Source organism: Crocodylus porosus, unplaced genomic scaffold (assembly GCF_001723895.1).
Source record: "Crocodylus porosus isolate Cpor-Errol unplaced genomic scaffold, CroPor_comp1, whole genome shotgun sequence".
NCBI lineage: Eukaryota > Metazoa > Chordata > Crocodylia > Crocodylidae > Crocodylus > Crocodylus porosus.
Window position 1 is genome coordinate 118820794 of NW_017728943.1, and position 26851 is coordinate 118847644.

Here is a 26851-nt window from a genome sequence, read left to right on the forward strand (position 1 = left end):
TATTCAGGTCTGATGAACCAAAAGTTTTTTCCCTACTTTTTTACTTTCTCATATACACGCTACCATTTTTGCATTGTTATCCTTTTTTTAACAATGTGAGTGGACCGAATGCAGACTAAAGTAGGTGTGGAGAAATACAGCCTAGCTGAGCACCCCCCTCCATGCCCACCAGGAAGAGCCCAACACAGCCATGGCCTCAGCCCACAGCAGTAGCCTGCCCCACTCTGTGTGATATCTGGGGGACACCCCCTGCTGGTGTACGCAGAGATGGGAGCCATGCCACCCCTGCATCCCCCAGGTGAGCTGCGGTTTTGTCTGGTGCCCTGCACTGCCTTAGCTGAGCAGCGCCTGCCCATCCCTCCCTCAGTGGGGGACCTCAATCTGCCACCCCAGACCCATTCTCTCCCCAAGCCCCTTCCTTTCCCCCACCCCTTTTCCCACAACAGACTTACCAGCCGGACACCGCTCTCCATGCTGTAGGGCTGCATATCAGAATCAGACTGGTATCAGCCAATATGGCTCATTAAAAATCACCCATTGGTATTAGCCCAAAAAATCTCTATTAGTGAACCCCTAAAATAAATACTTACATTCTAGAGACAGAAAGTTTACAAACAGACTGTCCTACTGAAAATACTAGTAAAAAGAATGAGAAAGAAATCTAAAAAAATAACAGTCATTTTGCAGAAGTCTTTAAGGCAGAAAAGACACATAAACTGGGTTAAGTGATCAGAAACTGATTCAAATCTGTAAGATAACAGAAGTTCAGTGCACATAAACCACATTCAAAATGGCTGAAACCAGTTGAAGATAAGTCTGGATAGATGTAATATCAGACTTAACTGATTTAGGTTAAATTGGTTTATTGAACTGCTGTCCCAGATCCCTTTCAGATTCAAGTTAACTCACAATCAATCCCCCAGCACCCCAGGATGCCTTGCATCTCTCCTGCAACTTCCCCCCCTGCCGCTCCTCACACACACACATTTCTTTGCAGGGTGGGCAGGCTTGTCTTGGCCCAAGCTGCCTGCACTAGCCAGGCACGGAGGTGTACTCTAGTGCCCCCCTCCTGCCTTCTGGCCTGGGCCACTGCGGACATGCAGCTGCATTTTTGGAATCAAAAGTGAATGTCTGTTCATTTCCTTATCAGTTCAACATATACAGCTAAAACTAACTAGTGAATCAATTCAGCCTCAGTGTGTTTGACTGTCTGTACTTAGCCTAAAGGAATAAGAAGTTGCTGCTCTTCTAAGACCTCATACAGACTGCACACAGTAAGGACAAGGTAGACTTAAGTTTGATGAAACAAACATCAGCTACCCTTGATAGACATAGGACCTGGTACTGTACTTCTGAAATTAGCAGATTAGCCAAGGTATTATGCAACAATTGTTCTCAAGAACAGATAAGAGTAATTTCATTATCAATGTGTCCACATCATTTTGAAACAAATGCAATTTTAAGAATCTGGGTGGGACTAAAAAGGCATCCACCTCTCCTCTTCCCTTTGATGGCATCACAGAGAATGAAATCTGCCAGCATTGCATTGGGAAACCTCTGACTCCTCTGAAGAATTTGCCTGATAAAGAAAAGGCCATGTCAAATAAAAAGATGCTTTCTAAATATTCTTGGTCAACTCAAGATCTTCTAGTGATTCTGATATTATTAGGAAATAAACACACTGAATAAATACGTAACTGTCAAACATGTCAGAGGTACTGGTTAAATTATCATTTTAATTATTTTGATTTGTGTAATGGTGTAAAACAAAAGAATAAAGACTTTCTTTAAAGTAATCTGCATGCATTGGTGTGATTGTTATTAAAACTGCATAGCAATTTCTGATTGTTTCTATTAATTCTCTGCAGTAAAACAGATATGAGGGGCTCAGTTACTAGGAAAGAAATCAAGTAGTATGATAGTCATGGAAAGATGAAGAGGGCAAAGAAAATTTTCACATATGGCCAAGCCCACTTGACTGTAAACTGGAGGGGGGAAAAAGTTTGAGGTTGAATTAAAAATCAGATGTACCTTTTAAAAATCAGATATACTTTGCTGAATTAATTTTTTGAAGACAACTGAACACTTGAACTATCATATTCAAATAATCTTGTTCATAAACAAAATATGTGTCTTAGGTATCCCATCATCAACATTTATTGATAGATGTCATACTAGGCTCTCTAGTCTCACTGGTCCTAAAAACAGTTGTGGACAACTTTCTGAACAGCTCCCTTTCAACTTAAAGGCTTGACACGATTGTGGTATTTATTCCTTTGTTCCATGAGAATGTGTGAATACTATGACTATTAAAGGCACCTGCAAACAGTTAACACTGTGTTTGTGCTAAACTTGTTACAAAATTTCTGACCATTATAGTTAATCTAGTGATGGCAACAGTGAAACTACTAGATTAAACTGAGTATGAGGAAACAGAAAGGTTTGAGTTTGACATGTGTCCAGATCAAAATATGTCAATCAAAACTTTCTAAGATGTCTCGCAGGAGGAAGAATTGGGATGAAGAATTTGCCAAACTGCCATCTGCAAAATTCCATGCCCTTTTTTTCACTGAAGAACCCTCAAGCCCTGTTTACTCTGAACTTTCTGTGTCATTGTTGCCATAATGGAGCAGCATCCTAGTGTGCAATGGTGAAAAATTACTCAAGAAAGCGCTGCCTTCAAGCCAATTGTAGATTGCTGGAAATAAGCATAGTATGTTTTAAACATAGCCTGATTAACACTTAGTACGCATGGCAGCAGCTAGCTCTTTCACATGGCTATACCACATTAGCATATTTGGTTTGCTTTGTAGACAGGACCCACTAATCTTTCTCTCATTAAAGACAATAGTTTTGTAACAGACTCACTGGAAATAAAATTAGTCTCTAAAAACATATGGCTGTTGCAGCTGCTTTCTGGCCTAGATAATAGAAGTGGGCTGGGTTGGATTTATTATTTTTATTACTAGGTTTACAAAAGTGGAGAGCTGCTGAAAACATTTATGACTTTGCTCTAAGAGCAAATGTACTATTATGTTTCAGCAGGATGGGCCTCCCAAAGAGATTTAGAGGGTTTGGCAGATACAGATGTTTTCTTTTTCCATTTGTACTCAGTATAAATATATTAATCTAAACCTTTGCTTCAGGTGCATGTGGTGGGTTAACGTTGCCTGTCTACTTAGTTCCTATCCAGACCAACGCTAGCAAATGAAGCTGAGTTGGCAAAGAGGGAGTTGTAATTTTCTGGAGTTGTAATTTTCTGTTAATAAAAGCCCCCCAGCCACCGACTGCTCCTTACTGAAGCACAAAGTGATGGCCTTCATGAGCCTTTCCTATAGTCATACTATTTCAGGGGCTACTTTTGGCTTGGTAAAGGTTATATTCATTTACTCGTAGCTGTGCTGAAGTTACATTCTAGCTTTGACAAAGCAAAGGACTTTATCTCAATATTTGCATTTTGGAGAGTACAGCAACTGTAGGAAAGTACAAAGGGAAAATGCAGATCCTATGGCGCTTAGGCAGAACCAGTAAGGTCTTCTTCTATTGCTGGGCATGTATTTACCACAACTATAAATATTAATCAACAAGCCCAAATGACTGACCTATAATGTGTCTGAGGGGCAGTTTTCTAATTCAAATACATAATATTTAAGCATGTAGCAAGCAAACTGAGTTATGCTAAGGCTTCTACCTATGGCCCAGGCCTTCCTGGAACTAAGCAATAAAACTGAACAGAATGCCTCATAAAGCAATGGGAGAAGTAACTGTAACTGGAGTACCATAGGTGAGCAATGTATAGCACTTTCCCTATAAGGAAAGATAAGCAGAAGTAACATAGGATTGGTGTACCATATAGGAAATGGTACACCATGACACAGTGCAGGGGGATTGGACAATTAGGGATGAGAAAGTTAAAGAGGTAATGAACAAAGGAAAATTCATCATACAGTATCATACAGTGATTCTGGGAGGATGGATGGAGCTGCTGTGTCCCTTCTTGAACAGTGAGGAAGCCAGAAACAAACATCACACACACCCAGCAGGGGACCCAAGGCCTGGTCCTGCCAAAGGGCACCACTGAAATATCTAAGAAGCCACTTGTCAGGTTGTATTATGAAGAGGAAACCTGTAATATTTTCTAGGGGTTACTAATAAAGCTTACTTGATACCATATCAGATGAGGGGCCGTGTCAATCCTTGAAGGTCTCTGGGGAAAAGAATCCTATTGGTAACAAGTGCAGTTATTGTGTGTGCAATTTATGGATGGGACTGCTTACAAAACAGGTGCACAGTTGTTTGACTACTTTTTATCTCTGTTAGCCTTATGTCACTCTCCTTTTGAAAAGAAGTTAAAATAAAAATTTGGAAGCACTCAGTACAAGCTGATTCTTTAAACTATTCATCCAATGCTCCAAACACAGATTAAAGGTGTAAATTTGAGACAAGTGCTTTCAACTCCATATCAGGTGCTCATTAGACTAACTTGCTCTCTTCATTCTGAAGTGTTGTTGCACCTATCATTAGGTAAGAACTATAAATGGTTTGAAAGGTTGTTCAGCTTTCCTGCCATTTCTGTAAGCACCTCCTTATTAAGACAGCTATTACAATGTCTCTTATAACAGCACATTAGAAAAGTGAGGAGAGGGGCTTTTTCTTTATGACTCTTCAGAGTTGACCCAAAGTCTAGCAATTTAAAAGAATAATTTAGCTGCCTTTAGGAAATAAAAAGACATAATGGCAGAAAGATACCAATGCTGCAAGGTTCTGATCACCCTAGTCTAAGATTCGGCCTCCAGTCAGAAATTTGTGTGTGTGTGTGTGTGTGTGTGTTGCCTTACAAAAGTGAAAATCAAGAGTTATGCTTAATAATATTAGCAATAACTTGTCAACAGCTGTTTGGATATATGTGTGGATGTTTGTACACAGAAGGAGAGAGAGAGTGTTACTTAGTTTAGAACATATCCAAACAGGAATTAACAAGTTATTGTTAATATTAATCATAATGCTTGATTTTCACTCTTGTAAGGCAACTGCCCCATACTGCTTTATTTACTGTCACTTTCTAAGCAGTAGTCTCTTGGACAAGTGAATTCATTGGTCTGCAAGTCTGCAAAGAACTATGAGCATTTAATAGCACTGAATAAATAATAAAGTTAACTGAACAACATGGGTTGAACAAATTTTTCAAATAACTTTACTTCATTTAAAATAAACTGAGTCAACTGTTTTCTTAATATCCATCAAGCTCTAATACAACTAACTGTAGTAAAAAAAAGCTTGACTAAGGCCAAAATTTAGGGGTTGTTTTTTTTTTGGGGGGGGGGGGCATTAATTAAACATTTCCCTATTACATTTGTGTCCCAAATAAAACATAGTTGTGCTGGTCCCAGAAGCCAAATCATGAGGTTAAATAAAAACCTGATTTTAAACAAAAATGAAACTAATCTATTTACCTCGGTCAAAATGACTGAAATGGAAGACCAGGAGAAAAATCAAATAATTTGTTATAATAGTATGTTGTTCCTATATTGCATTTTACAAGTTCAGAGAACTTTACATATGTTCATGAAATCACCTACAAAACCCCTACAAAGTAGATGAGCATTATCCCTATTATTTAGGTGGAAAAAAGAGGCAGGAAAACATTCCTAAAATCACATCATCGGCAAATGGGACAGCCAGAACTAATCTCCGGTTTTGTGAATCCCAGTAAGTAATTTTATTATGATTAGGATTATTACTATTATAGTAGTAGCTGTTGCATTAATAATAGTAGTAGTAGCAGAAGTAGTAGTAGTAGTAGTAGCAGTAGTAGTAATACCAAAGTTTAAATGATTTACAGTTGATTTTTAAAATAATAGTATAACCCTTCTACACATTAAGCAAATGTGCATTAAGCGATTTTTGGCAGCTGTCTACATGTCTCTGCAGCCTTGTCATGTGACCCTAGTGGCTGGGCAGACCTGACACTTAAGTTAGTGCCAAGTCACATCTACATGTACATTAATGCACTTTAACTAATTGTGCCTAAATTTCATACCTGCAAATGCACATTTAGCCTATTTTTGCCATTTTTAATGTGTATTAAGGGTGTACATGTGTAGACATGTACCCATAATGTGCAATTAAATTGGGCTAAATTGCACTTTAAGGCATCTCATGTAGATTTCATAGATTTCTAGAGTTGGAAGGGACCTGGTAGATCATTGGGTCCAACCCCCTACTCCAGGCAGGAAAAAGCACTAGGGTTAGGTAACCCCAGCCAGATGCCTATCTAATCTCCTCTTGAACATCTCCAGAGTAGAGGAAAGCACCACCTCCCTTGGAAGCCCATTCCATATTTTGGCAACCCTCACCATAAAGAATTTCTTCCTTATGTCCATTCTAAATCTATTCTCCTTCAGTTTGTGGCCGTTATTTCTGGTAACGATGAGGGGCACCCTGGTAAACAGTGCCCCCTATTCCTTGCTGACCACCCCTGGAAAGTTTGTAGGCAGCCATAAGATTGCCTCTCAACCTTCTCTTGCAGAAGCTGAAGAGATTCAGATCCCTCTGTCTGTCTTCATAGGATCTTACCTGCAGGCCCTCAACCATATGAGTAGCAAAAGTGGCACTGACAAGGGTGGGACTTGAACCCATGCATGCAGAAAACAATGAAATACTAGTCCAGCACCTTAACCACTCAGCCACCTTATCACAACCGTAAAGTTGCTCTACAATTAAAAAAGCAGGGTACCAGGCCCATGTGGCTAGCAATTGCCAGGACCCCATTCCTGATCAGTCAGGGATTAATACCCCCATGGTATCCCACTCAAGGCCTGTGACCAAAACTGCCAGGACTCCATTTCTGAACAGTTGGCTTCAGGGATTAATACCCTCACAGTAGTATTCCACTCAAAAAAAGTGGGGAAAGAGCAAGGAAATAAGGGTCTCAAACTCTGAGACAGACCTTCTCCCCCTGTACCTGAGGCTTTCTGTTCACATAGCTTTTGCTTGCCTCTCCAGTGAAGTTGGGGGAAACCGCTCCCCGCATGGGGAGCAGGTTTCTGGCTCTCAACTCAGCTGTGCAGCTCTTAGCAGCCCCAGGAGAAAGTGAAACACTTGGGTAGAGTTGTTCTTATATACCTGTTATAACATCACCCAAACCTTGTCCAATTAGGGAGTCCCACGCTCCAGCCTCCCCCTTGCTCAGTCTGCCTGGAGAATCTTCTGCTTCCCCTGACCAATGAAACTAGAGGATTTTACATATTTTGCCCAGATACAAGCCCTAGGCTACCAAGTACAGAGCACATGGCCAGAACAACAGGGGCCATCTAGCCCACATAAAAACACACACACACATTGGCAACACGTGGGGGTGCATGCAGGTGCATGTGCACCCCCTGAAATTGGCAATGCACCCCCTAAGATTGGCCAATGCTGCTGGAGGCACCTGCAAGTGGTTGCCACTGATCACCTCCCCCCCGCCGCCACTGAAACCTCCAGCAGCATCTGCGGGTGGTAGCCAATCGCCAGTTGGTGCTCACCACCCCACCTTACTGCCAACACTGCTGACACTGCCGCAGCTACCCAAGTAAGCTCCCTGCTCATCACCGCCACACCCCCACTGACAACAATGCTGCCACTGCCTGTGGGCAGTTGCTGTGCCCCCCAGCCTTGGGAGGCATGTGATGTTCATGGACACACACACAAAATAACACAATACACAACAACCAAAAGCACACACTTTACCACACACAACCCAAGTGTGTGTAGGTGTTACATCCATTTTTAAATAATCTAAGATGTTATTTTTAATCTAGGTAAACTAGGTTGGTAGTGAGGAAGAAAGGGGTGCAATTCATATAAATTTTTCAACTGATAGTATCACTTTAAATGAAGCTGAGTGACTCCATTTCTAGTTACTGAATGTAGACTATACAGGTAGCATATGTAATGGAAAAACTGCCTCTTACTAGTACTTAACATTTTCTACCAGTTAGAGAATGTGATTCATTAGCAGGATAATGGATGAAGATGAGGAGATATAAATTTATCCCTATACTTCTACTGCCTGCTGATTACTTTACACCAAATCATTTATGAAATACATAGCTTTTGCAAGAGACATTTTTTTGTTCACTTATCCACTTATAGTTATGATTTTCTCCCATCTTTCATATTTCACACACATGCACACATACAGGATGAATGCTGCCAATGTTTTGCTCTGGTTTCCTCTATCTGTTTCATTGCTGAATACCACACTCCGCACAATGGCTTTAAAAAAATACAGCTAAATCCAGGTGCTGTATGCCACCAAAATGAAGATTGATATGATTTGGCATTTGGACCATATGCCAGTGTCTCATTTGGTGGATTAAGTGGTCATATAGAATCTCAAGAAATGTCATGCTTTCAATTCCTAATTGTTGAGAAATAGTTCATCTTTTAGTCTTGATGTAGGCTGTATTTTGGCTAGCGCTGGAGCAGAGTACATTTCTGGCAATCACTTATCAACTCTCTGCGGAGGGAATGATCCACTGCAGTATTCACCCTCACATACACACAGAGAACATATGCATAGTTCCAAAAAAGAGATTCTCACACTGGAATTACAATTTAACCCAATTACCAAAAGGGAAAAATGCAGCATTTAATGGAACAAAGTACGTAGTCTTCACTAAAACCTTAGTAATGGGCTTCCAGGCTAGGGACAGACATTACACATAAACCAATTTAAGTGATCAGAAATGTATTTAAACCTGTAACAGAACAGATGTTCAGTGCACATAAACCAGTTTGAAAGTGGCTGAAACCGGTTTGAAATAAACCTGGTTGAATGTAGTAGCAGACTTAACTGATTTGGCTCAAACCAGTTTATGCAATGTCTGTCCCAAAACCCTTGCTGCTTTAAAATAAATCAGACTCCCCCAGCATCCTGACATGCTCTCTGGGCTGGGATTTCTGTTCCACAGTAGGGCTGGCACCTCCCCTCTTCTCCCTGGCTGGAGCTGCTGCAGAGACTGAAGGCACAGCAGGGTCTGCTTGGCTTCCTCCTGCCCTACCTCCCCACCTCGCTTCTCACTGCTTAAGCAGGGGTTCCCTCCCCTCCCTTTCCTCCCATCTCCTACAGCATGGACCCCAGCCCCACAGACCCTAGGCATGTGGTATACTATCTAATGCCAAGAGCTATCTGTGTGTGTCTTCAATTTCACTTGAACAGTGACCCCTTGGGACATTTTGGAGCTAATCAACAGGTCAGCCTATAAACTGTTTAAGAAGAGTTGGAACTAATGGAGAGAGGACATTGTTTTGCTGATAAGAGGATAAACACTGTTATCAGCTCCCTGCTGGCTTGCTTGCCTGTCAGTTTCCTGCAGACAATATAAACAAGCAGGGAGGGAGATTGAAAAGCTCTGTATCAACAGATGCATGCACTGCACACACACCCTTGCCTCAGAGTGCTAGCAAGGGGCTGGTGTCTAGCAACACTCCTTCCCCTTGAGCAGCCAGCGGGGAAAAGCCTGGGATGGTGCAGGCAGACCTCCCTAATCAAAGCCTCCTGCTGGAGCATAGCCATGCCCCACCTCAGCTCAGTGCTGTGCAAGGGAAAAGAAGGCTGCTTCAGCACCCCCCAACTTCTAGCCTGAGCCACTGCAGGCATGTGCCTGAATTTCCTCCATCCAGACAGAATGTCTCTCCAGTTACAAAACAGTTCAGCCTAGCCAGGTTAGACTAACTTGCAAAGATTGAATTAATTCAGGCTCAGGCTTTTTGAATATCTATCCCTAGCCCCCAAGTTTCCCTTATTTATCAACAAGGTAAATGCAGGACAGCTAAGAAGAATGACCCAGGACAAAAGAACATGAAAGGGAAATATATTCTTTGAAATGCATGTGAATTTCAGAAAAACTATCACTAAGTCAATATCTTTGGCTACATGATTCATGGAATGCTTTCTTCTCTCACTCTCTTTTCCCTCCTCCCCGTTTTTCCTGGTATTTATTTTCATTTGGCTCTGAATCCTCTCTGTTTAGTAGAGTTCAACCTTCAGCCTCTGCAGAAATGTCCTTTGGCACTAAGACAAAGAGGTTCTAAACAGTAAAAGTAAAAAACTGTTTTCCCCAAAATTTTATTAGCTGTAAATTAAATTAATAAAAATTACCCTTTTCTCTCTATTGATTTCTTTCCCACTGCCACAGAGCTAAGCCCAATTATACATGTCAAAGATTCCTTCTTCTTAGGAAAAAAAAATCCAGAATGGATAGCCCTGACTCATATTTAGGCACATTTAGACGGTGTCTTATTTTCACAAGTCCCTACGGTACAATGGGCTTCACTTTCCAGAGAGTAGGAATAAATCTCTTAAGAAGAAACACAGCCCTAAAGTAACCACAATTCTATGAATTCCCAGAGACATCAAATGCCTTTATACTTCCAATTCCAGTGGAATGAAGGGAAGCCAAGTTAGATGTCTTAGGTCACCAAAAACAAAATCTAATGACATCTGTGTCTATAGACTTGTATGTATGTATGCTCATGTGTATGTGTATGTGTATGTGTATGTATACATCTGTAGACACAGACGTCACTAGATTTTGTGACATTGTGACGTGTGTGTGTGGGGGGGGTGTATGTGTGTGTACTTTGCAATTTTTAATTAAAGAAAGGTCACAATAAACTGCTAGGCAAAATGAAGGTTGCAGAAGTATTCCATGTGTGTATGCTTCATAGAAAAACTTGACTATAGAAGGATGACTTGCTTTACTCAGAGGGGCCTGAGACCAGCCTACCTTGCATATCAATCCAAGCTGAGAAGCAGTCAAGTGGTTATGGGAAGGAAGAGTTACCAAATGTCCCAGTTTGATGGGGTAGTCGCATTTTGAAAAGTTGCCCCAGAGTCCCATAGTAACTTAAAGACATGATTTTACCTAGAAAAAAAGATACATATATTGCCACTGAGCATCCTATACCGCCGAAATACAGAACCAGACAGCACCAAGGCATGCCACTCCCACTCTACACATGCTACCTCTTGAAAAAATTAGTACAGCCATCTTTGGGCAGCACTGCACATGCATCAAAAGCATAAGGCCCATCTTACTGGAAGGTAGGCAGCACCATGCTTAGGCCATGACATTCTTAGATAAAGGCTCAAGAAAGCCTTTGACTTATTTCCCATGATGTCCTCATGGTTAAACTGGGGAACTGTGGCCTCAACCATCTCATGGTCCAATGGCTGGAGAACTGGCTTCAGGGTTGGACCCAAAGAGTAACAGTTGACAGGAGCAAATCAACGTGGCATAAGATGACCAGTAGTGTCCCTCAAGTCTCAGTACTTGATCCAGGACTCTTCAACATCTTCATTAATGATCTGGATCCAGATGTTAGAGGTGGACTGGTGAAATTCATGGCTGGCACTAAACTATGGGAGAAGGCAGTCATACTGGAGGACAGGCTGGGGATATAGGCAGACCTGGACAGGCTTGCAAGGTGGGTAAACCAATACCTGATGGCATTCAAAGTAGAGAAGTTCAGGGTGCCCTACCTTAGAAGGAAAAACCAGCATCATACATACAGGCTCAGCAGTGCTACAATCACCAAAGGAGAATCACCCACATGATCAAAGGCCAAGAGAGCAAGCCTTACAAGGAGAGGCTGAGTAACATGGGACTCTTCAGCCTGAAGAGAAGACTCAGGGGGGACTTGGTGTCACCCTATAAGTATATAAGAGGTTTGAACCAGGATCAAGGAGAACAGTTGTTCACCAGGGCACCCCAAGGGATAACAAGGTCTAACAGCCACAAACTTCTGGAAGGCCAATTTAGATTGGACATAAGGAAAAACTCCTTTACAGTCCAAGTGTCCAGGTTCTGGAACAGACTCCCCCCAGAGGTGGTGCAAGCACCTACTCTGGACTCATTAAAAAAACATTTGGATGCTTACCTTGCTGGGATCATTTGACCCCAGCAGACTTCCTGCCTATGGCAGGGGGGCTGGACTCGATGATCTTGCAAGGTCCCTTCTAGTCCATAATGTCTATGAAATCTATGAAATCTATTAAATTACTTCCAGTTCAAATAGTACCACTATAAAGTAAGAGCAGTGTCTCACAGAACATAAAGATTTTATGGGTATGAGAAACCAGCATTGACAGCCAATAAGGTTAGGGACAGATGTTCAACAAGCTTGATCCTGAATTGATTCAGTCTTTGCAGGTTAGTTTAACCTGGCTAGGTTTAACCAGTTTGTAGTTATACAGACATCCCCTCTGGACTGAAGAAATGCAGGTACATGCCTGAAGTGGCTCAGACTAGAAGCCAAGAGACACTAGAACAGCTCTCCCTTTCCTCCTACAGTGCTGAGCTGAGGTGGGGCGTGGCCAGGCCCTGGCAGGATGCTCTGATTAGGAAGTTCTCCCCCACCCTCCCCTGATGCTCCTGACCAGTGACAGAGCCAGCATGGAGTTACACAGCATTTATTTACAGAGAAGGGAGTTACACAGGGAATAACACAGCATTTATCAGCCCATCAAGAAAACAAAAGCTTGTTTCATTAGTTCAAGTTCTTTTTAAACAACTTTTTTCCAAGGAAGGAACAGAGAGATGTTACCAGCTGACCTGCTGATTAGCTCTAAAAAGACCTCAGCTGACACTGTCCTGTCTGCTTTTGTCCTGCTTGCCTTACACAGACACCTCTCAGCCTTAGCTAGCATACCACATGCTGGCTATGGTCTGTGCTGTGGGATACGGGAAGTGGGGTGGGGGGCAGTGAAGGAAGGGGAAGTCAGGCAGAGGGGCAGGACCAGCCTGTTCTCTGGAACAGACAGCCCTGTCCAGGGCTGAAAAGCATCTATGATGCCGGGGGATTCTGGTTTAAGTTAAACCAGGAAGGGGTGTGGAACAGACATTGCTTAAACTGGTTTGACCCAAATCAGTTAAGTCTGATACTACATTCAACCAGGTTTATTTCAAACTGGTTTCAGCCATTTTCAAACTAGTTTATGTGCACTGAATGTCTGTTTTGTTACAGGTTTAAACCAGTTTCTGATCACTTAAACCAGCTTATGAATGTCTGTCCCTAGCCCAATAGTCTTGCAAACTAATAAACACTCCAATCTTCAATTTTTGAGAAAAATTATCTAGAAATTAGCAAAGAACCATCTCTAACTTCCCCTATGAACTGCCAGCATCCCAGATATTTCCTAATTGGGTTCCAAGCCATAGGGTGAAACTGAAAGTACGTGGGCATAGCATAGCCAGGTAGCCAGTATGGGTGCTGCATTAGCTTGCATGGGTAACAACAGGAAGGAGGCTGCAACATTACAGACATATAAGGTATATAAGCCCATCAGGGAAATTCATTACAGTCACTCAGGTTATTAACAATTACGTTGAAGCCTGTGCTGCCCCATCTACATTGCTGTTACCTTTGTTAGCTTGACTAAAGTGAACAAGGTCACGCCTAGGTGTACTGCAGTCAGATTATTTTTATAGTTTAGAAATATCTTAAGAGAGAACCCGAAGCAGTTTAATTGAGGGGAAATTTTCTCTTGCCTGTGAACAAGGAGCACACATCCATGCACATTATTCTGGCTGTCTCTATAATGACTGATGAATAAGAGATAACTCAATCAACTTTGAATGGAACTGGGGATGCCAAGAATTAATTTAGGCCCTTCTCTCATACTAAACTCAAGGGGATTGTGATAGGAAATTGTTCCACTGCCTAAAATGCCCTTACTCAGAGAATCACACAAGACTCATACCTCTTCATTATCTATTTTACATATAATTTATTTGTATTACACACAGTCATCAGTCATTTAAGGACAATATTAATATAAATATATGTATGCACCACCAAGCTGCAGGTGATGTCCCATATCACATCTGCTTGGCATCAAGCAAAAACAGCAGCATTTCCATGCAATCCCAGTGTTCAAGCCACAAACACTTCAGTGAGTGACAAACACTTCATATAACCAGGAGTTGTCAAGATTTGGTTAAGCTACACCTCAAAGAAAAAAAAAATCAGTCCTGAGAATCCAATTGCACCAGTATTAAGAGACAGAGAAAGATTGAAGCCAATTCATTTCGGAAACCTCAAAACTTCTTAGACTAAATTATCCACTAGAGTATTATTAATCTAATATCCCATGATGGCAGTACCAGAATTGGATGCTGTATATTAAGCAAGAAGGGGTCAGAACTACTTGGAAGCTAAGGAGTTCTGAAACTCAACAGAAAGGCTGGCTTAATTTTCTGAATAAACCTCAAACTTCTTAGGACAGTGCAAGTTGATGACAACCAGGGAAGCTGATGATCTTCTTTAAGGTCCTTGGTTGCATGAAGAAGTTGGGGTAACCCTGCAGTGAGGCTAAATTCTGTGCTTATCCTAATTAAAGGAAAACAACAGATAAAAAAACCCTCTGTTACCTTTACGTACAGGATTTTTCATTATCATACTTCTTAGCAAAAAAAAGCATGTCATAGTTAAAAATAAATAAGATTTAAATGTAGGTAAATAAACAACTAAGCTCTGCTCAAATAATTCAAACATACATGTGTAAAATATGACAAAAATTATACAACATAAGGAGAAAAAAGTCTTGCAGATATAAACACAGATATACAGATGCAGATGAGAATCACATTTCAATAGAACTGCTCCTTTTGGTTTGGTCAGGAAAAAAAAGAAACTTTGAGATAACCGTACAACTATAAACCATTCTGCACGTGTGTAGATTGTTCACTAGAAATTTCAGTCAAAAGCTTGAGCTCTCTGCCTAGAGACGATTATAAACATTGAGAAAACATTGTTTTAAAATATTTTGGCTACATCCTTTCAATCAATTACTGATTGCAAATGCACAATTTTTCATGTCTATATCAGTGCCTACTGCCTACACTAATTTGTATGAGGACAGCACAGCATGTCAAGTAAATACTATAGAAATTCTTGTCCGACACAACACAAATAGTTTCATGTTGCTAAGCTGCTTTTTTTTTCATTCACCAATTTCTATTTTAATAAAATGTAGCTCTAAAGGATAATTGCATGGCAGACTATAATGTCTGGAGTGTTTCCAGTTGTTGCATTAAACATTTGCTTATCTCTGCTTCTGAGAATGCTTTTAATAATTATCTGGCTTGTTCTTGTTTGGTAGTTTAACAACAGGACATACAGTATTCATAAACAAAGCCTAGCACTCCTCCATAAAAGACAAAAATCAGAAGTTTTGGAGGTTCCTCATGAGTAGGAAGACAAGATGACTTTTTTTCTGTCCTCTGATTTTCAATTTTTGTGTCTTGTCTAAGTGTTCCAGCCTATCTACATGACACTGAAAGACCAGTACTGGTCTATCCATTTCCAGTTGGGTACCAGCTTCAACAATAACTGAACGGAAGCAAGGTGTGACATGCTAGAAGATATACCAGATATACTGCTCCAAAACAGGGTCTGGATTAAAGTTATTCTCTAATATATTGCTCAGGATAGTGTGAGTCTAACAAATCACTAGGCTGTCCTGAAGTTTCCAGAGATTACTGCCTTGGGTTCATTATACTAGCATTAGAAGGTGCTTAGGCTAATGTATTAAATGACTTCAACATCTTCACACAAGACAATTCTTTAGGCCTGATTGTGAAGCTCCTGGCTAACTACACATATGTCAGGCTGTCCCAAGGTAGTTTATGGCTCCAAACAAACATCTGGCCACAAACTAGATCTAAGATATAAATCTGGCCACAAACTAGATCTAAGATATAAATTGTCAGTTAAAATAAAATTACACCGCTGTCATAGACTGAATGTTACCGCCTACAGATTAAGGTTCAAGACTTTGGATATGAAGGTTAATGGAATCAGAGAAGGGGGCTGTAAGGGAAGTAACTGTCTGCCCAAAATAATACCTCTTTGAGAGTCTAATGAATAATCCTATGGCAATTTTTGGCATGGCTTTGATTGACTTTATTTCTTTGCCATCACAAGGCACCATGTGTAAAGCTGCTTTGTTCTTTCTTTGATGAAGGAAATGAAAGACAGCTATAGCAGGGCGTGGCAATATATGGCACATGGGCCAGATCCAACATGCACAGCCACTAGATCTGGCCTGCAGAGCTAGAGGTCTTTGCCTCTGCCCACAACCATGCCCATACTGGGTCTGGGCCATGAGGAGTTCTGCTGGAGCCAGCTATACCTATACCTGTGCTGCTGCTGCTTCTCCCTACCCTCCCAGCTCTTGTCAGATCCAAGCCAGGTGGGTTCAAGCATAAGCAAAGGCAAAGTCCTCCAGCTCTGCAGACCAGGTCCAGTGGCTCCGTGGGCCAAGGTGTATGTTGCTGGCTCCTGCCTCAGACTAATGGTCATGTGTGGCCTTGTAAATGCTGCGGTAAAAAGGAACACCCTTTCATCCTCCATGCAACCATGGGGAAAAGCACCTGTAAAATGAGACTAATAATGTGTTATTGACGTATTTTGAGTATATTCTCTGTACTGTGTAAGAGCTAGTTCTACTTAGTTATGTATATTACAGTCTCATAAAGTAGCCTCATGATCTGGAATTTGGCAGTCTTTGACATGTAACTGAGTCAGACGGTTAACAACACAGCAAATTCACACAATATTGGGGATTTCTTCAAAGCAACAGCTTTTGGAGACACCAGACACACTGTTGAAAATGTCCACGAAACTGATGTGGTCCTCCACAGCTTTGGGTGGGAGTCCCAGAGCACCCTTGAAAAGGTTATGTATTTGCCTCTTTTTTCTATTTTCTTTGCACGTCTGCTCTAAGGGGTCAATTTTTGAAGGTGTTTTCTTTTTTCATCTCTGCCAGATGTTCATCTCCTAGATAAACAATGTCTGTATCAATTACTTCCATCAGCATGATACTGAGGCTTCCCATTTTTCAGGTTCTCACTAGTGAAGCCACAAAGGATCATCACTTAGTCATTTTCTGTCACTACATCATCTTTGTGCTCCTACCACTTGTGATGCACCAGCATCCTACTAGCTGCACAAGTCCCAGTGAAGGGAAATGAATGCTTGGCTATTCCTTGCCCAGAATCCAGCTTATGCTGGTTTTGTGCAAACTCTGACAGCATATCTTATTTGTTTCAGTAACTGTCTGTGATTTTACTAGATTTATGAGCATAGGTATTCTACAAAGATATTTAACATTTCAGCTAAAATAATATTGATACCCTCTCGCTCTAGCACTTTCCCAGGTCTTTACTTCTTTAAGGGCATTCCTGGCCATTTCTGTTTATATTTAGAATTTCAATGTATCGAACATCTTTAATCCACGCAGCATTATTGGTGTGACTAACTAGATTATCCTCATATTTTATTTTCCAAAACATGATTCTCTTCCATAGGTCTGGAATATGTGGGTCTGTTTCTACTGATCATTTAAAAATATCTTGAAATAATATTCTTTAGTCTGTGTTAGAGTTGATTCTGCATGTGTGTCTTAATTCTGTTCATCAAATCTTAATTGTTTTTCCGAAACTAGTGTTTTCCTATTTTAATTCTACTGTGAATTTATTATAGTATTTGTCTCCTGCATAGTTCTCAAACCTCCTCAATTATGGAAGTAGAAAATAGTTTGTTTTTCTTCAGCTAACTGGAACCAATGGGCTGTGATTTTATCCCTATTGTTTTGCAGACTCCTTTGGTAGCACCCGCTATTCATTACTGAGCTTCACTGATATTATGGGTTTGGCTGCCTAATGTAAATGTAAAAAAGAGACCAGGGAACAAGGAAGAGGAAGTGCGACTCTGCGGTCCAGTGAGGAACAAGGCAGTGGCCTCCAGTCCCTGCTACCAGGATCCTAAACCAACTAAATTGTTTCCCTTGCAGTTCTGATTTGGATGCCTATGCTCCGAGGAGTTGCAGAAATTCAGGCATACCCCTGAATTAATCCACACATCCCTATCTACTACCTATAGACATCCTGCTGAGCAACTGAGAGATTCAGGTTGCCCTTGGGTCACTCAGGTCTCCACATTCATAGAATCATGGAAAGTTATGGCTCGAAGGGACCTCAGGAGGTCAATTAGTCCAACCCCCTGCTCAAAACAGGACCATCCCCAACTAGATCATCCCAGCCAGGGCCTTGTTAGCTGGGTTTTGAAAACCTCCAAGGGTGGAGCTTCCACCACCTCCCTGGGTAACCTGTTCCAGTATTTTACTACCCTCCTAGTAAGATAATTCTTCCTAATATCTAACCTAAACTTCCCTTGCTGCAACTTGAGACCATTGCTCCTTGTTCTATCATATTGCTCCTTGTTCTTCCAAAATAAAAGTGTTGTGTTCACTGTACAGGAAACCTGGGTGCCTAACACCTTCTCCACTCAAGGAAAAATAGTTCTACCCTTCCCACTCTTTGTTTGATATGCATGAGATTACTAGTGGGGTTAGTAAGCAACTAGTTGACTACAGAACGTAGAAGAAAAATCAACTCCTTTCAGATCTTGTTATAACTAACTGTCTCTTAGACTTTAACAACCGTGAAAACAAAATTGATAGGTTGAGGCGTCAAATATATGGCCTGTGATCAGATCAATCTCATCTGTAGGACCTGATTTAAATCGTGCTTTTGCATTTTTCATGAAAACCACAAAATTAAGTAATTTTCAGGAAAAATGTGATTTTCAACAATATCCTCCAGGAAACATCCATATCATGGCATTTTATTGCAACAAGATGGCTCCTGCAGGCTGGGGAAAGCAAAAGCCTAGTAGCCCAAGGTGGGGTTGTGGGGGAGAGGTCACAAAAGTGTTGGGGGGAGAAGGTAGCTTGGGGATGGGTAGGGGAGGAGCTGTTTGCTCCTCTGGGCAGGAAAACTGGGGCTTCAGGGGTTGGGGGCAAGGGGAGAGAACATACACATGGAGAAGCAAACAGCCCTTCCTCCACCTGGTGCCAGGGCCATCTGCCAAGGCAGCCCCTAGGAGCCCCAAACCCCCAGTGCCCCAGTTTTCCCACCTGAAAGAGCTAAGAGCCCCTCTCCTACCCCATGGGGATGGAGACATAGGCTTTTCAGCAGTGATCACAGGCCTTGGGGGCAAGGTCTCTGCTACTGCCATTAAACCTGGCCCTAAACCTGCCTCCTCAGCCAGTCAGGGTGTGGGAGGGGGTGTCACAATCTGGGCATGAAAATGGCAGCCCCTGCCACAACTGGGCCACAATATTAGCATGCCGGGGTCATGATTTAAACCAGGCCCTGCTCATCTGATGTATTTAAAGTACCTGCAGAATATATTCAGATTATGCTGAATCTCAGCTTTTATATTAAATAAAATTTTCCTGCCCCCACAGTGGGGATAAGCCAAAGGTAAATAAATGCAGCATTATCTTCCTCACTCTGCAGTCAACCAAGGAACAGACCAGCTTCAGAATTATGAAATCATCAGCTTTAAACTACTCTTAATAAAGTATCAAAAAAATCTGTCAACAACTTTGTACTGCTGATCATTTTAAAATATGGAATAGGGATGGAGTAAAAGAGAAGCTCAGAACAATGGAATCTGGGGAACTGCTGCAGGAAAGGAAGTAAAAAGGGAAAGAAGGGAAAAAATAAGGAGAGAAACACAAATAAGGAAGAGGAAGAGAAAGATAAAACATAACAGGCATGTCTAAAGAGGGAGACATTTTATTGTGTGTGATACTGAAATTACCAACATGCTTATACATACTTACTAAATTATTATTCTATGGAAACAAAGTTTCCCATCATTATAACTGAAGTTTCTGCTGTGAATGAAAAGCGTAGGGGGTCCGAATTTGATGCCCATGAATCAGAGGTAAAAAAATTCAGTTCCTCTCCAAAGAATCAGTACAGTGGCTCTACTGAAGACAGTAGAGCCACTGTCTAATCAACCCTACTCAGAGGAGATTTACCTCAGCTGAGGCAGTCATTCATGAATGTAACTGAGGTTTGAAAAGCTGTCTATAATGGGCTTTGCCATTTAAGTCTTCTGGGTTCCTTTGCACGTTGCTTGCTCACTCACTCTCTTTCTCCTGCTCTCTCTCTCATTTTTCCTGTCTTTTGTTATCATCATGTAATTTATATTCAGATAGCACCCAGAAGTCCTAGTTAAGGGTTAGGACTCATATCATAAGAAGCTGTCTGCAAAAAAGATTACTTTTTCCCCATGTATCCTGAAAAAAGACTTTGGCTCAGTCTCATCTCTTTCATTTGGTCATTCCCAACAGGCCTTTGACCAAGAAAGCCTACCGCTCGATGTCCCGAATTAGTTACGTGCAGTGAAGGGACTGCACTGATTAAGTACTTGAAATGTACCAGAGTAGCATGAGTCTTCAGTTGTTCCTGTTATATCAGGCCTAAATACATTTCAGGCTTAAACCTTGAACCAATACCAAAAAGAAAATGGAGGTCAGTGGAGCCCAGTACTAAGAATAAAATAAGTTCTCAGTTATTCTTCCTATTAAAGAGGTGGACAGCTGTATTTTTACACAAAACAAGCTGTAATGCCCTTAGCTTTGGGTCCAGTTATGGATGGGTACCACGATCCATTCTGTAGGTAACACACACAAGGTTCACTAAACCCAGATCCTCATTTAAGAAAATTAGCTCCTTCTGGTACAGCACAGAACAGGGGTGGGCAAAATACGGCCCACAGGCCAGATCCAGCCCATTAGGCCATTCTGTCTGGCCCATAGAGCCCCTAAATATTTTTTTTTAATTTAAATATTTATTTGCCTCTGGCTCCTGTCAAAAATGACAGGAGACAAGGGCAGTACGACCCAGGGGAAGCCATGGCAGGCTCCTGGAAGAGCAGGGCCTGCCAGGCCCCACTCCTGCCCCAGCTGGAAGCCCCTGCCTAGCAGAGGCTTCTGGCCTAGGACCATGGGGCTGTTCCCACCTGTGCCAGAGCGGGAAACTCAGGTAAGAGGGGGATCGGGGCTGTGTACACTGGTCCCTGCCTGACCACAGGGCTAGAGCAGGGAGCTGAGAGCAAGGGAGCATGTGGGAGCCAGCGCTAGTGTTCTGGGGCCAGCACCATTGGGGCCAAAAGTGGGGTGGCTCCCCTCTCTCCGTGCTTTGGCACACCAGCCCAGCTCCACAGAATCCAGCCAGCTGCACCCCAGACTCCTGACACCCTGCTCTGTGCCCTGCCAGGGCACTGCCCGGCTGTCACTGGCTCCCAGCCCCCCCATCCAGCCCTGGGAGCAGTGCAGGGGGTGCCTGGGACCACTTGGGGGTGGCACAAGTTAGTGGAGACATGGCCCAGGGCATTGGAAGTGCAGGGAGGTAGCGCAGAGTTTGAATCACGTGCCTGAGGCTTGGGGCGGCAATGGCCTGGCTGCCCCCACCATGAGAGGCTCTAGTGGGTGCCACCACCCCAGGGGTAATGGCCCCAACACCCCTGCACACCCCACACACTATGCAAGGGTAAGACTGCATTTTGAGCTATTATGCAATCACTTCTACATATAAAGCAGAAACACACACATATCAGGACAAAAATATATATATTTTTAATTGAATTAAAATATAATATTATGGGTATTTGATTTTTAGAACATAATTTGTCTTCTTTCCAGTTCTAAGATAAGAAACCCTCTTCCGTGAAGGAGTACTTTCACAGGCAAGGGGAGGGACTGCCGGTGGCAAGGGTCAGAGGTCAGGGGTGGGACTTCTGGCCCCAAGATGGCGACCAGGGGACAGGGCACCTGTCAAGGTGCAGAGCTTCTCATGCAGCCCTCGACAGCTTGCCAAAATTCACTAAGCAGCCCTCCGCCTGATATAATTGCTCAACCCTGGCATAGAAGAAGCCATTTCTCACTTCAGAAACTAGCTTACATCTAGTAATGATGAATCCAACAGGAACTCACAGGTTTCAGATTACCACTGTAACTGGAGAGCAGGAAATTTCACTGGAGGAAGTCAGCTTCTTCACCATCTTCTTAAACATTTTGTTCTCCCAAACATCTCCTAAGACTTGCCTACATTAAGGTGAACCCACAACTTGGGTTTTCCATTGTCAAGAATTGGGATAACTTTCCAATAAAATTAGTCATAAATACTGAGGAGATTTTTAAACCAATGTTAAGGGAGGCTTAAAAATTTCTACAAGATTGCATTAAAATAGATGTTTTCAATTAACAAAAGTTACTTTGAAATATATTTTCATTAAGATATGTTTACAGCACCATATACCACACATTCAGTTGCTGTCTGTGCTGTGGGGGGGAGAGAAGGGGGGAGCTTGACCCCTGAATATCCAAGGGTCAAAAAAGCCTACAGAAGAAAAGGCTGAACAGCACACATTGGGGCAACATGCACCACTCAAAACCAGAGGCTGGCCAGCCAGAACTATACTCTGTCTGCCAGCCAGGCTTTGCATGGCAGGATTGCCACTGCTGCAGCCATGGGAGGTCCCCAGGACCCCAGATAAGGCTTCTGGGGCCAGCCCAGTGGTGGCCTCAACCTCCCCTACTCCAATTTTCCTTCTAAAGACGTTACATTGATAATACAGCTATGCTGGGGATGTGCAGGATTCTGTCTTAGCTTTTGGGGGCTAATTCTCTTCCAATGTCACTGTTGCACTAATATATGACCAATGACTTCTAAACAATTCTTTGCAATTTAACACTGTATATGTGAGGTTAAAATAATTCCCCCAGTATTACAGGAATTCATTCAGATGCACTGCCCACTTGTGCAGAGCTATAATGGCAGCTCTGAAGGTGGAGACTCATTTTAATCCATAGAACAAGTAAAGTAAGCAGCTGGGCTCTCCATATGGCCCTAACAATATGCTGCATATCTGACAAGGTAATTTGTCATCCATTAGCCTCAAAAACTGTCCAGGAACCAACTAGGAAGCTTGCTTTAAAAGGGAGCCACCTACCCAGCAGGAACTGAGTGAAAACTATACATTTATTCCATACAAAATACTGAATGGAATACTAAAAATGACTTGAAATCTAAGCTAAATTTCATTAATGATAACCTAGAGCCAGACAAATCCAGAAAATAAATTAATTGTTAAGAGCTGCGAAATCCTACCTTCAGTGAAGTCAGTGGCTAAATTCCCATTGATTTCAATGAGACCAAAGCTCTCACTATGCAGTTGTTTATATTCACTACTTTAGTCCCACAGAATCAATTGCTATTTTCACCAGGAACTGTGTCAATTGTCCAGTGAACTTAGAGGGCATTAAGTTAACCAGCCATCTTTGCTAAAATCTTGTGTTAAATCACTGTGTACATACCACCTTTCATCATTCCCACTTCATAGCACTTTCGTAGTCGGCAAGCTTGGCAGCTCTTTCTCCGGTTCTTGTCAATGGTACACTGATTAGTAGCAGGACACATGTAGTCATTGTGCCCTGTAAATCCAGAGGAGAAAGAAAAAACAATTATAAATCAAAAAATATATGAATTCAGATGCAAGTTTCTATAATGATTTATTTTAAATTTCTCACTACAGCTCTAATCACAAGGAATTGAATATCTCTGCCCAAAAAAGGCACGCTAGGGTTATGTTTATACTTTCATACAAAAGTGATGACAGTGGATATATAGATAAGTCTGAACCTGTGCTTCCATTCTAAGTTTTGCTTTCAATAAGTTACACTAAAGTGGCCTAAAAAACACAACGATGACAATTATGTAATAAAAAAAGAATGATACTACAGTTTTATTGTCCACAGAAGAGAGATAGCAAGACTCCTGCGTTCTATTATCAGCCACTGATGTGTGTAAACTTGCGTAATTTATTCTCTTCATGTTTAGTTTATCCAATCTGAAAAAATAAATACAATACTACCTAACTCACTCATTGTGTTGCTGTGAGGATTAACTAATTGCAAAGTACTGTAATGACCCTCAGAATAAAAGGATTACAATAGTATGGTAATGTTGGAGTGATGTTGTAGCCATGATGGTAGAGGAAATATGTGAGAGGCAAAAATGTTTCAGGGGAGTGATATATTTTATTAGATCACCTATATAGCTGGAACAGATCTAAGACAAGTTTTGGAGCATAAAGTGCAAGAGCTTACATAAAGATCTCTCCCAACTACACAATTGATGCATTAAAAATTATCACCCCTAAAAAATTCTTATCTCAAGGATTACAATATATTTCAAGGATCTGTCACACTTTGGGGCTGTGAAAAAAACAAAACCATATAATTTTTAAACGTTGAACATTTAAAATAATTTTAAAACATTGACAAGAAATAATTGACTATCTGCATTGTATGTCTATACAGGCTCAAACTCAGGTTAGGTCCCTGGTAAGTTTCACTTAAAAAATTGTCATTTAAAAATGTGTAAGTATGTTTAAGACCATCTTCTAATGGCATCCATTCCCTGTCACTGTGAGCTGCATTCTTCTCAATCATTAGAGCTGACGCTTCTTGATTTTTGCTGCTGACAGTTACTGGGTATTTCAGCCTATCACAATAGAGACTATTACGTTCAATAGGTTTCTATTCCTGATAAGTTGTATTAGACTGATGCACAAGGAATATGTTTCTACTGCCTGTTTAAAAACAATTTTTCCAATCAGAGAGTAAGTTTGGCAAGGATGGAAAACAGTCCAAATGATTTTACCCAGTGCTCTTTAGTCTCACTACTAAAGAAGACAAGGTACAGCACAAAATGAAACAGCTTTACTGTAGAACTGTTTGTTCTTTTTTCAGGTCAGGGATCCCTGAGGTAGAGTGGGGTGGGAGCCTGACAGAGGCCTTGGTCTTGTCAGATCCTCTATCCTTGATTACCATACAAATTAGAAAGTACAGAGTAGAAATGACTATCAAATTACAGCAAGAACATCTGCTGTCCCATACTATGTTATTGAGATCCTGTCAAAATAAGCAAAAAACTGTAAACTTACCAACATGATGACAGTAGACCACACACTGTCCGAAAAGACAGACGTGTTAATTATTATTATAATTATTATTATGTGTAAGCTCTCGTTAATTGAGTGGTATGATTAAAACAACCTGAATCAACAGACTTTGATGCAGGACCAAATTAAAGAAATAGTTCAGAGAGATTACCTTAATCTAAAACCACCATTTTGCACTTCTTTTTGGTCTTATACAGTGTGTTATAGACAGACAGACAGATCGATCCTTATACAGCTGAAACTGTTCTTTGCTTAACTTATTTTTTATATCTATATATACATACACACACATATACATACACACACACATATACACATATACATAGCTATATTTTTATATCTATAGATAGATTTAGATCGATATCGATATAGGTATAGATATAGATATATAACATAAGTTAGGAAAAGAACAGTTTCAGATGCATAAGGATATATCTATTAAAGGAGGAAAATGCCATTTTTAATTATTTTGCCAAGTATATGATCAAGTTAAACAAGTGTGCCTACCCTGCAGCACACTAACTGGCACAAGAAGCAAGGGGGGGTTCCCACTTTTACACAGAAAATCACAGGGGTCAGGGTCAGAAGCCAACAGGCCAAAGGAAGGGAACAGTTAAAAAGTAAATAAATATCAACACTGTGGTAAGATATATGCAGCACCCCCCCCCCCACATACATACACACACACCCCTCCAGAGGTGTCCCCAAACAAGCCTTCAGTCCCTAGAGCACTCAAACAGCAAATCTGCTTTGGTCCCCAAATCTAAAGCCAGCTCTTCAGTCCACAGTCCTGGCTGACAGAGCCAGCGAGATCTCTAGCTCCACTGTTCACTCCTCTGTGTAGGGCTGACCAGGTGCCATGTACACACTGCTTTCTCCTCCCTTTATTCCAGCCTCAAGCTTCCTCTTCCTTTTTCCCTTGACCCTAGTCCCTGGGGCTTCTGGGAGTTGTCCAAATTAAGTCATCACAGCTCTGCAGACTACCCACTGGTTCCTCCTTCTGTTACACACTTACATGTACATTACACAAGGTTAAATCATTGTAAAACATAGCCTCATTCCTCAGCCTTGATTCATAAACTAGATTTGACAGTTCTGAAATGGGGAAGCAGGAAGAACCAAATGCACTTATGTCTTTTTCCTTCTAGCTTGACTTTTAAAGACCAGGTTCTCAGTTCTCTGGAAATCAATATGTGATCCCACCCTGGAAGAGCCAACAGGCTCCAGGTCCTTAAAGAACTTAAAGAATGCCCACTGATATCAAAGTTAAATATGGGTTTCCCTCAATTTATGTGGGTTCTTTACATGAGAATTCACTCTTATGCAATGAGCATATTTAGACCCATAATTCGTTACATGCAAAGTAAATTCACTCTTATACGATCAACATAGATGCCCCCCCCCCCCAAATGGGTAAGTCTTTGGGAGGAGGGGAAAGGGCCACGGCTCCACTCACCCCAGTCTCTGCTGCAGTGGCCCCAGGAGTGGCTGGCGCCAGCTGCCTGAAGCCGCTGGGCTACACCATGCTCTGCCTGGCTCACCCCAGCTCTTGGGCTGCACCATGTGCAAGCGGCTGGTGTTCGCTGCTTCTGTGGCCACTCCAGCACGGGCTACGGTGAGACCAGACAAGCAAAGGCCCAGGCAGAGCAGGGCGGAGCACTCACCCCACCCCCGGCTTCAGCGGCCCTGGAAGCAGCCAACACCAGCTGCCTGCCATGGGAACCTATCCCTATTTGTTACATTGTAAAATGGGTTCACTTTATGCAAATTTGATATATGTACCGTTCTCCAGGAACACATGTACAGCATAAATCAAGGGAAACCTGTATACATTAAAGTGTTTTGTTGAACTAGGGCCTATCGTGGCTGATTTTTAAGAAATATAGTTTCATAGTTTCATAGTTTCTAGGGTCGGAAGGGACCTGAGCAGATCATCTAGTCTGACCCCCTGCCATGGCAGGAAAGAGTACTGGGG

The 26851-nt window shown here is 41.7% G+C and overlaps 1 protein-coding gene across 3 annotated transcripts in view; it reads right to left on the reverse strand.

Annotated features, from left to right (window-relative positions):
* ESR1 (estrogen receptor 1) overlaps positions 1–26851 on the reverse strand; it is a 214190-nt gene that overhangs the window by 100655 nt on the left and 86684 nt on the right. For 2 of the 3 annotated variants that reach the window (XM_019550065.1, XM_019550067.1), the window contains exon 4: positions 23228–23344. In XM_019550065.1, the coding sequence (XP_019405610.1) occupies positions 23228–23344 (117 nt within the window). The remainder of the gene's footprint in view (positions 1–23227; positions 23345–26851) is intronic. The other variant, XM_019550066.1, reaches the window with a different exon arrangement.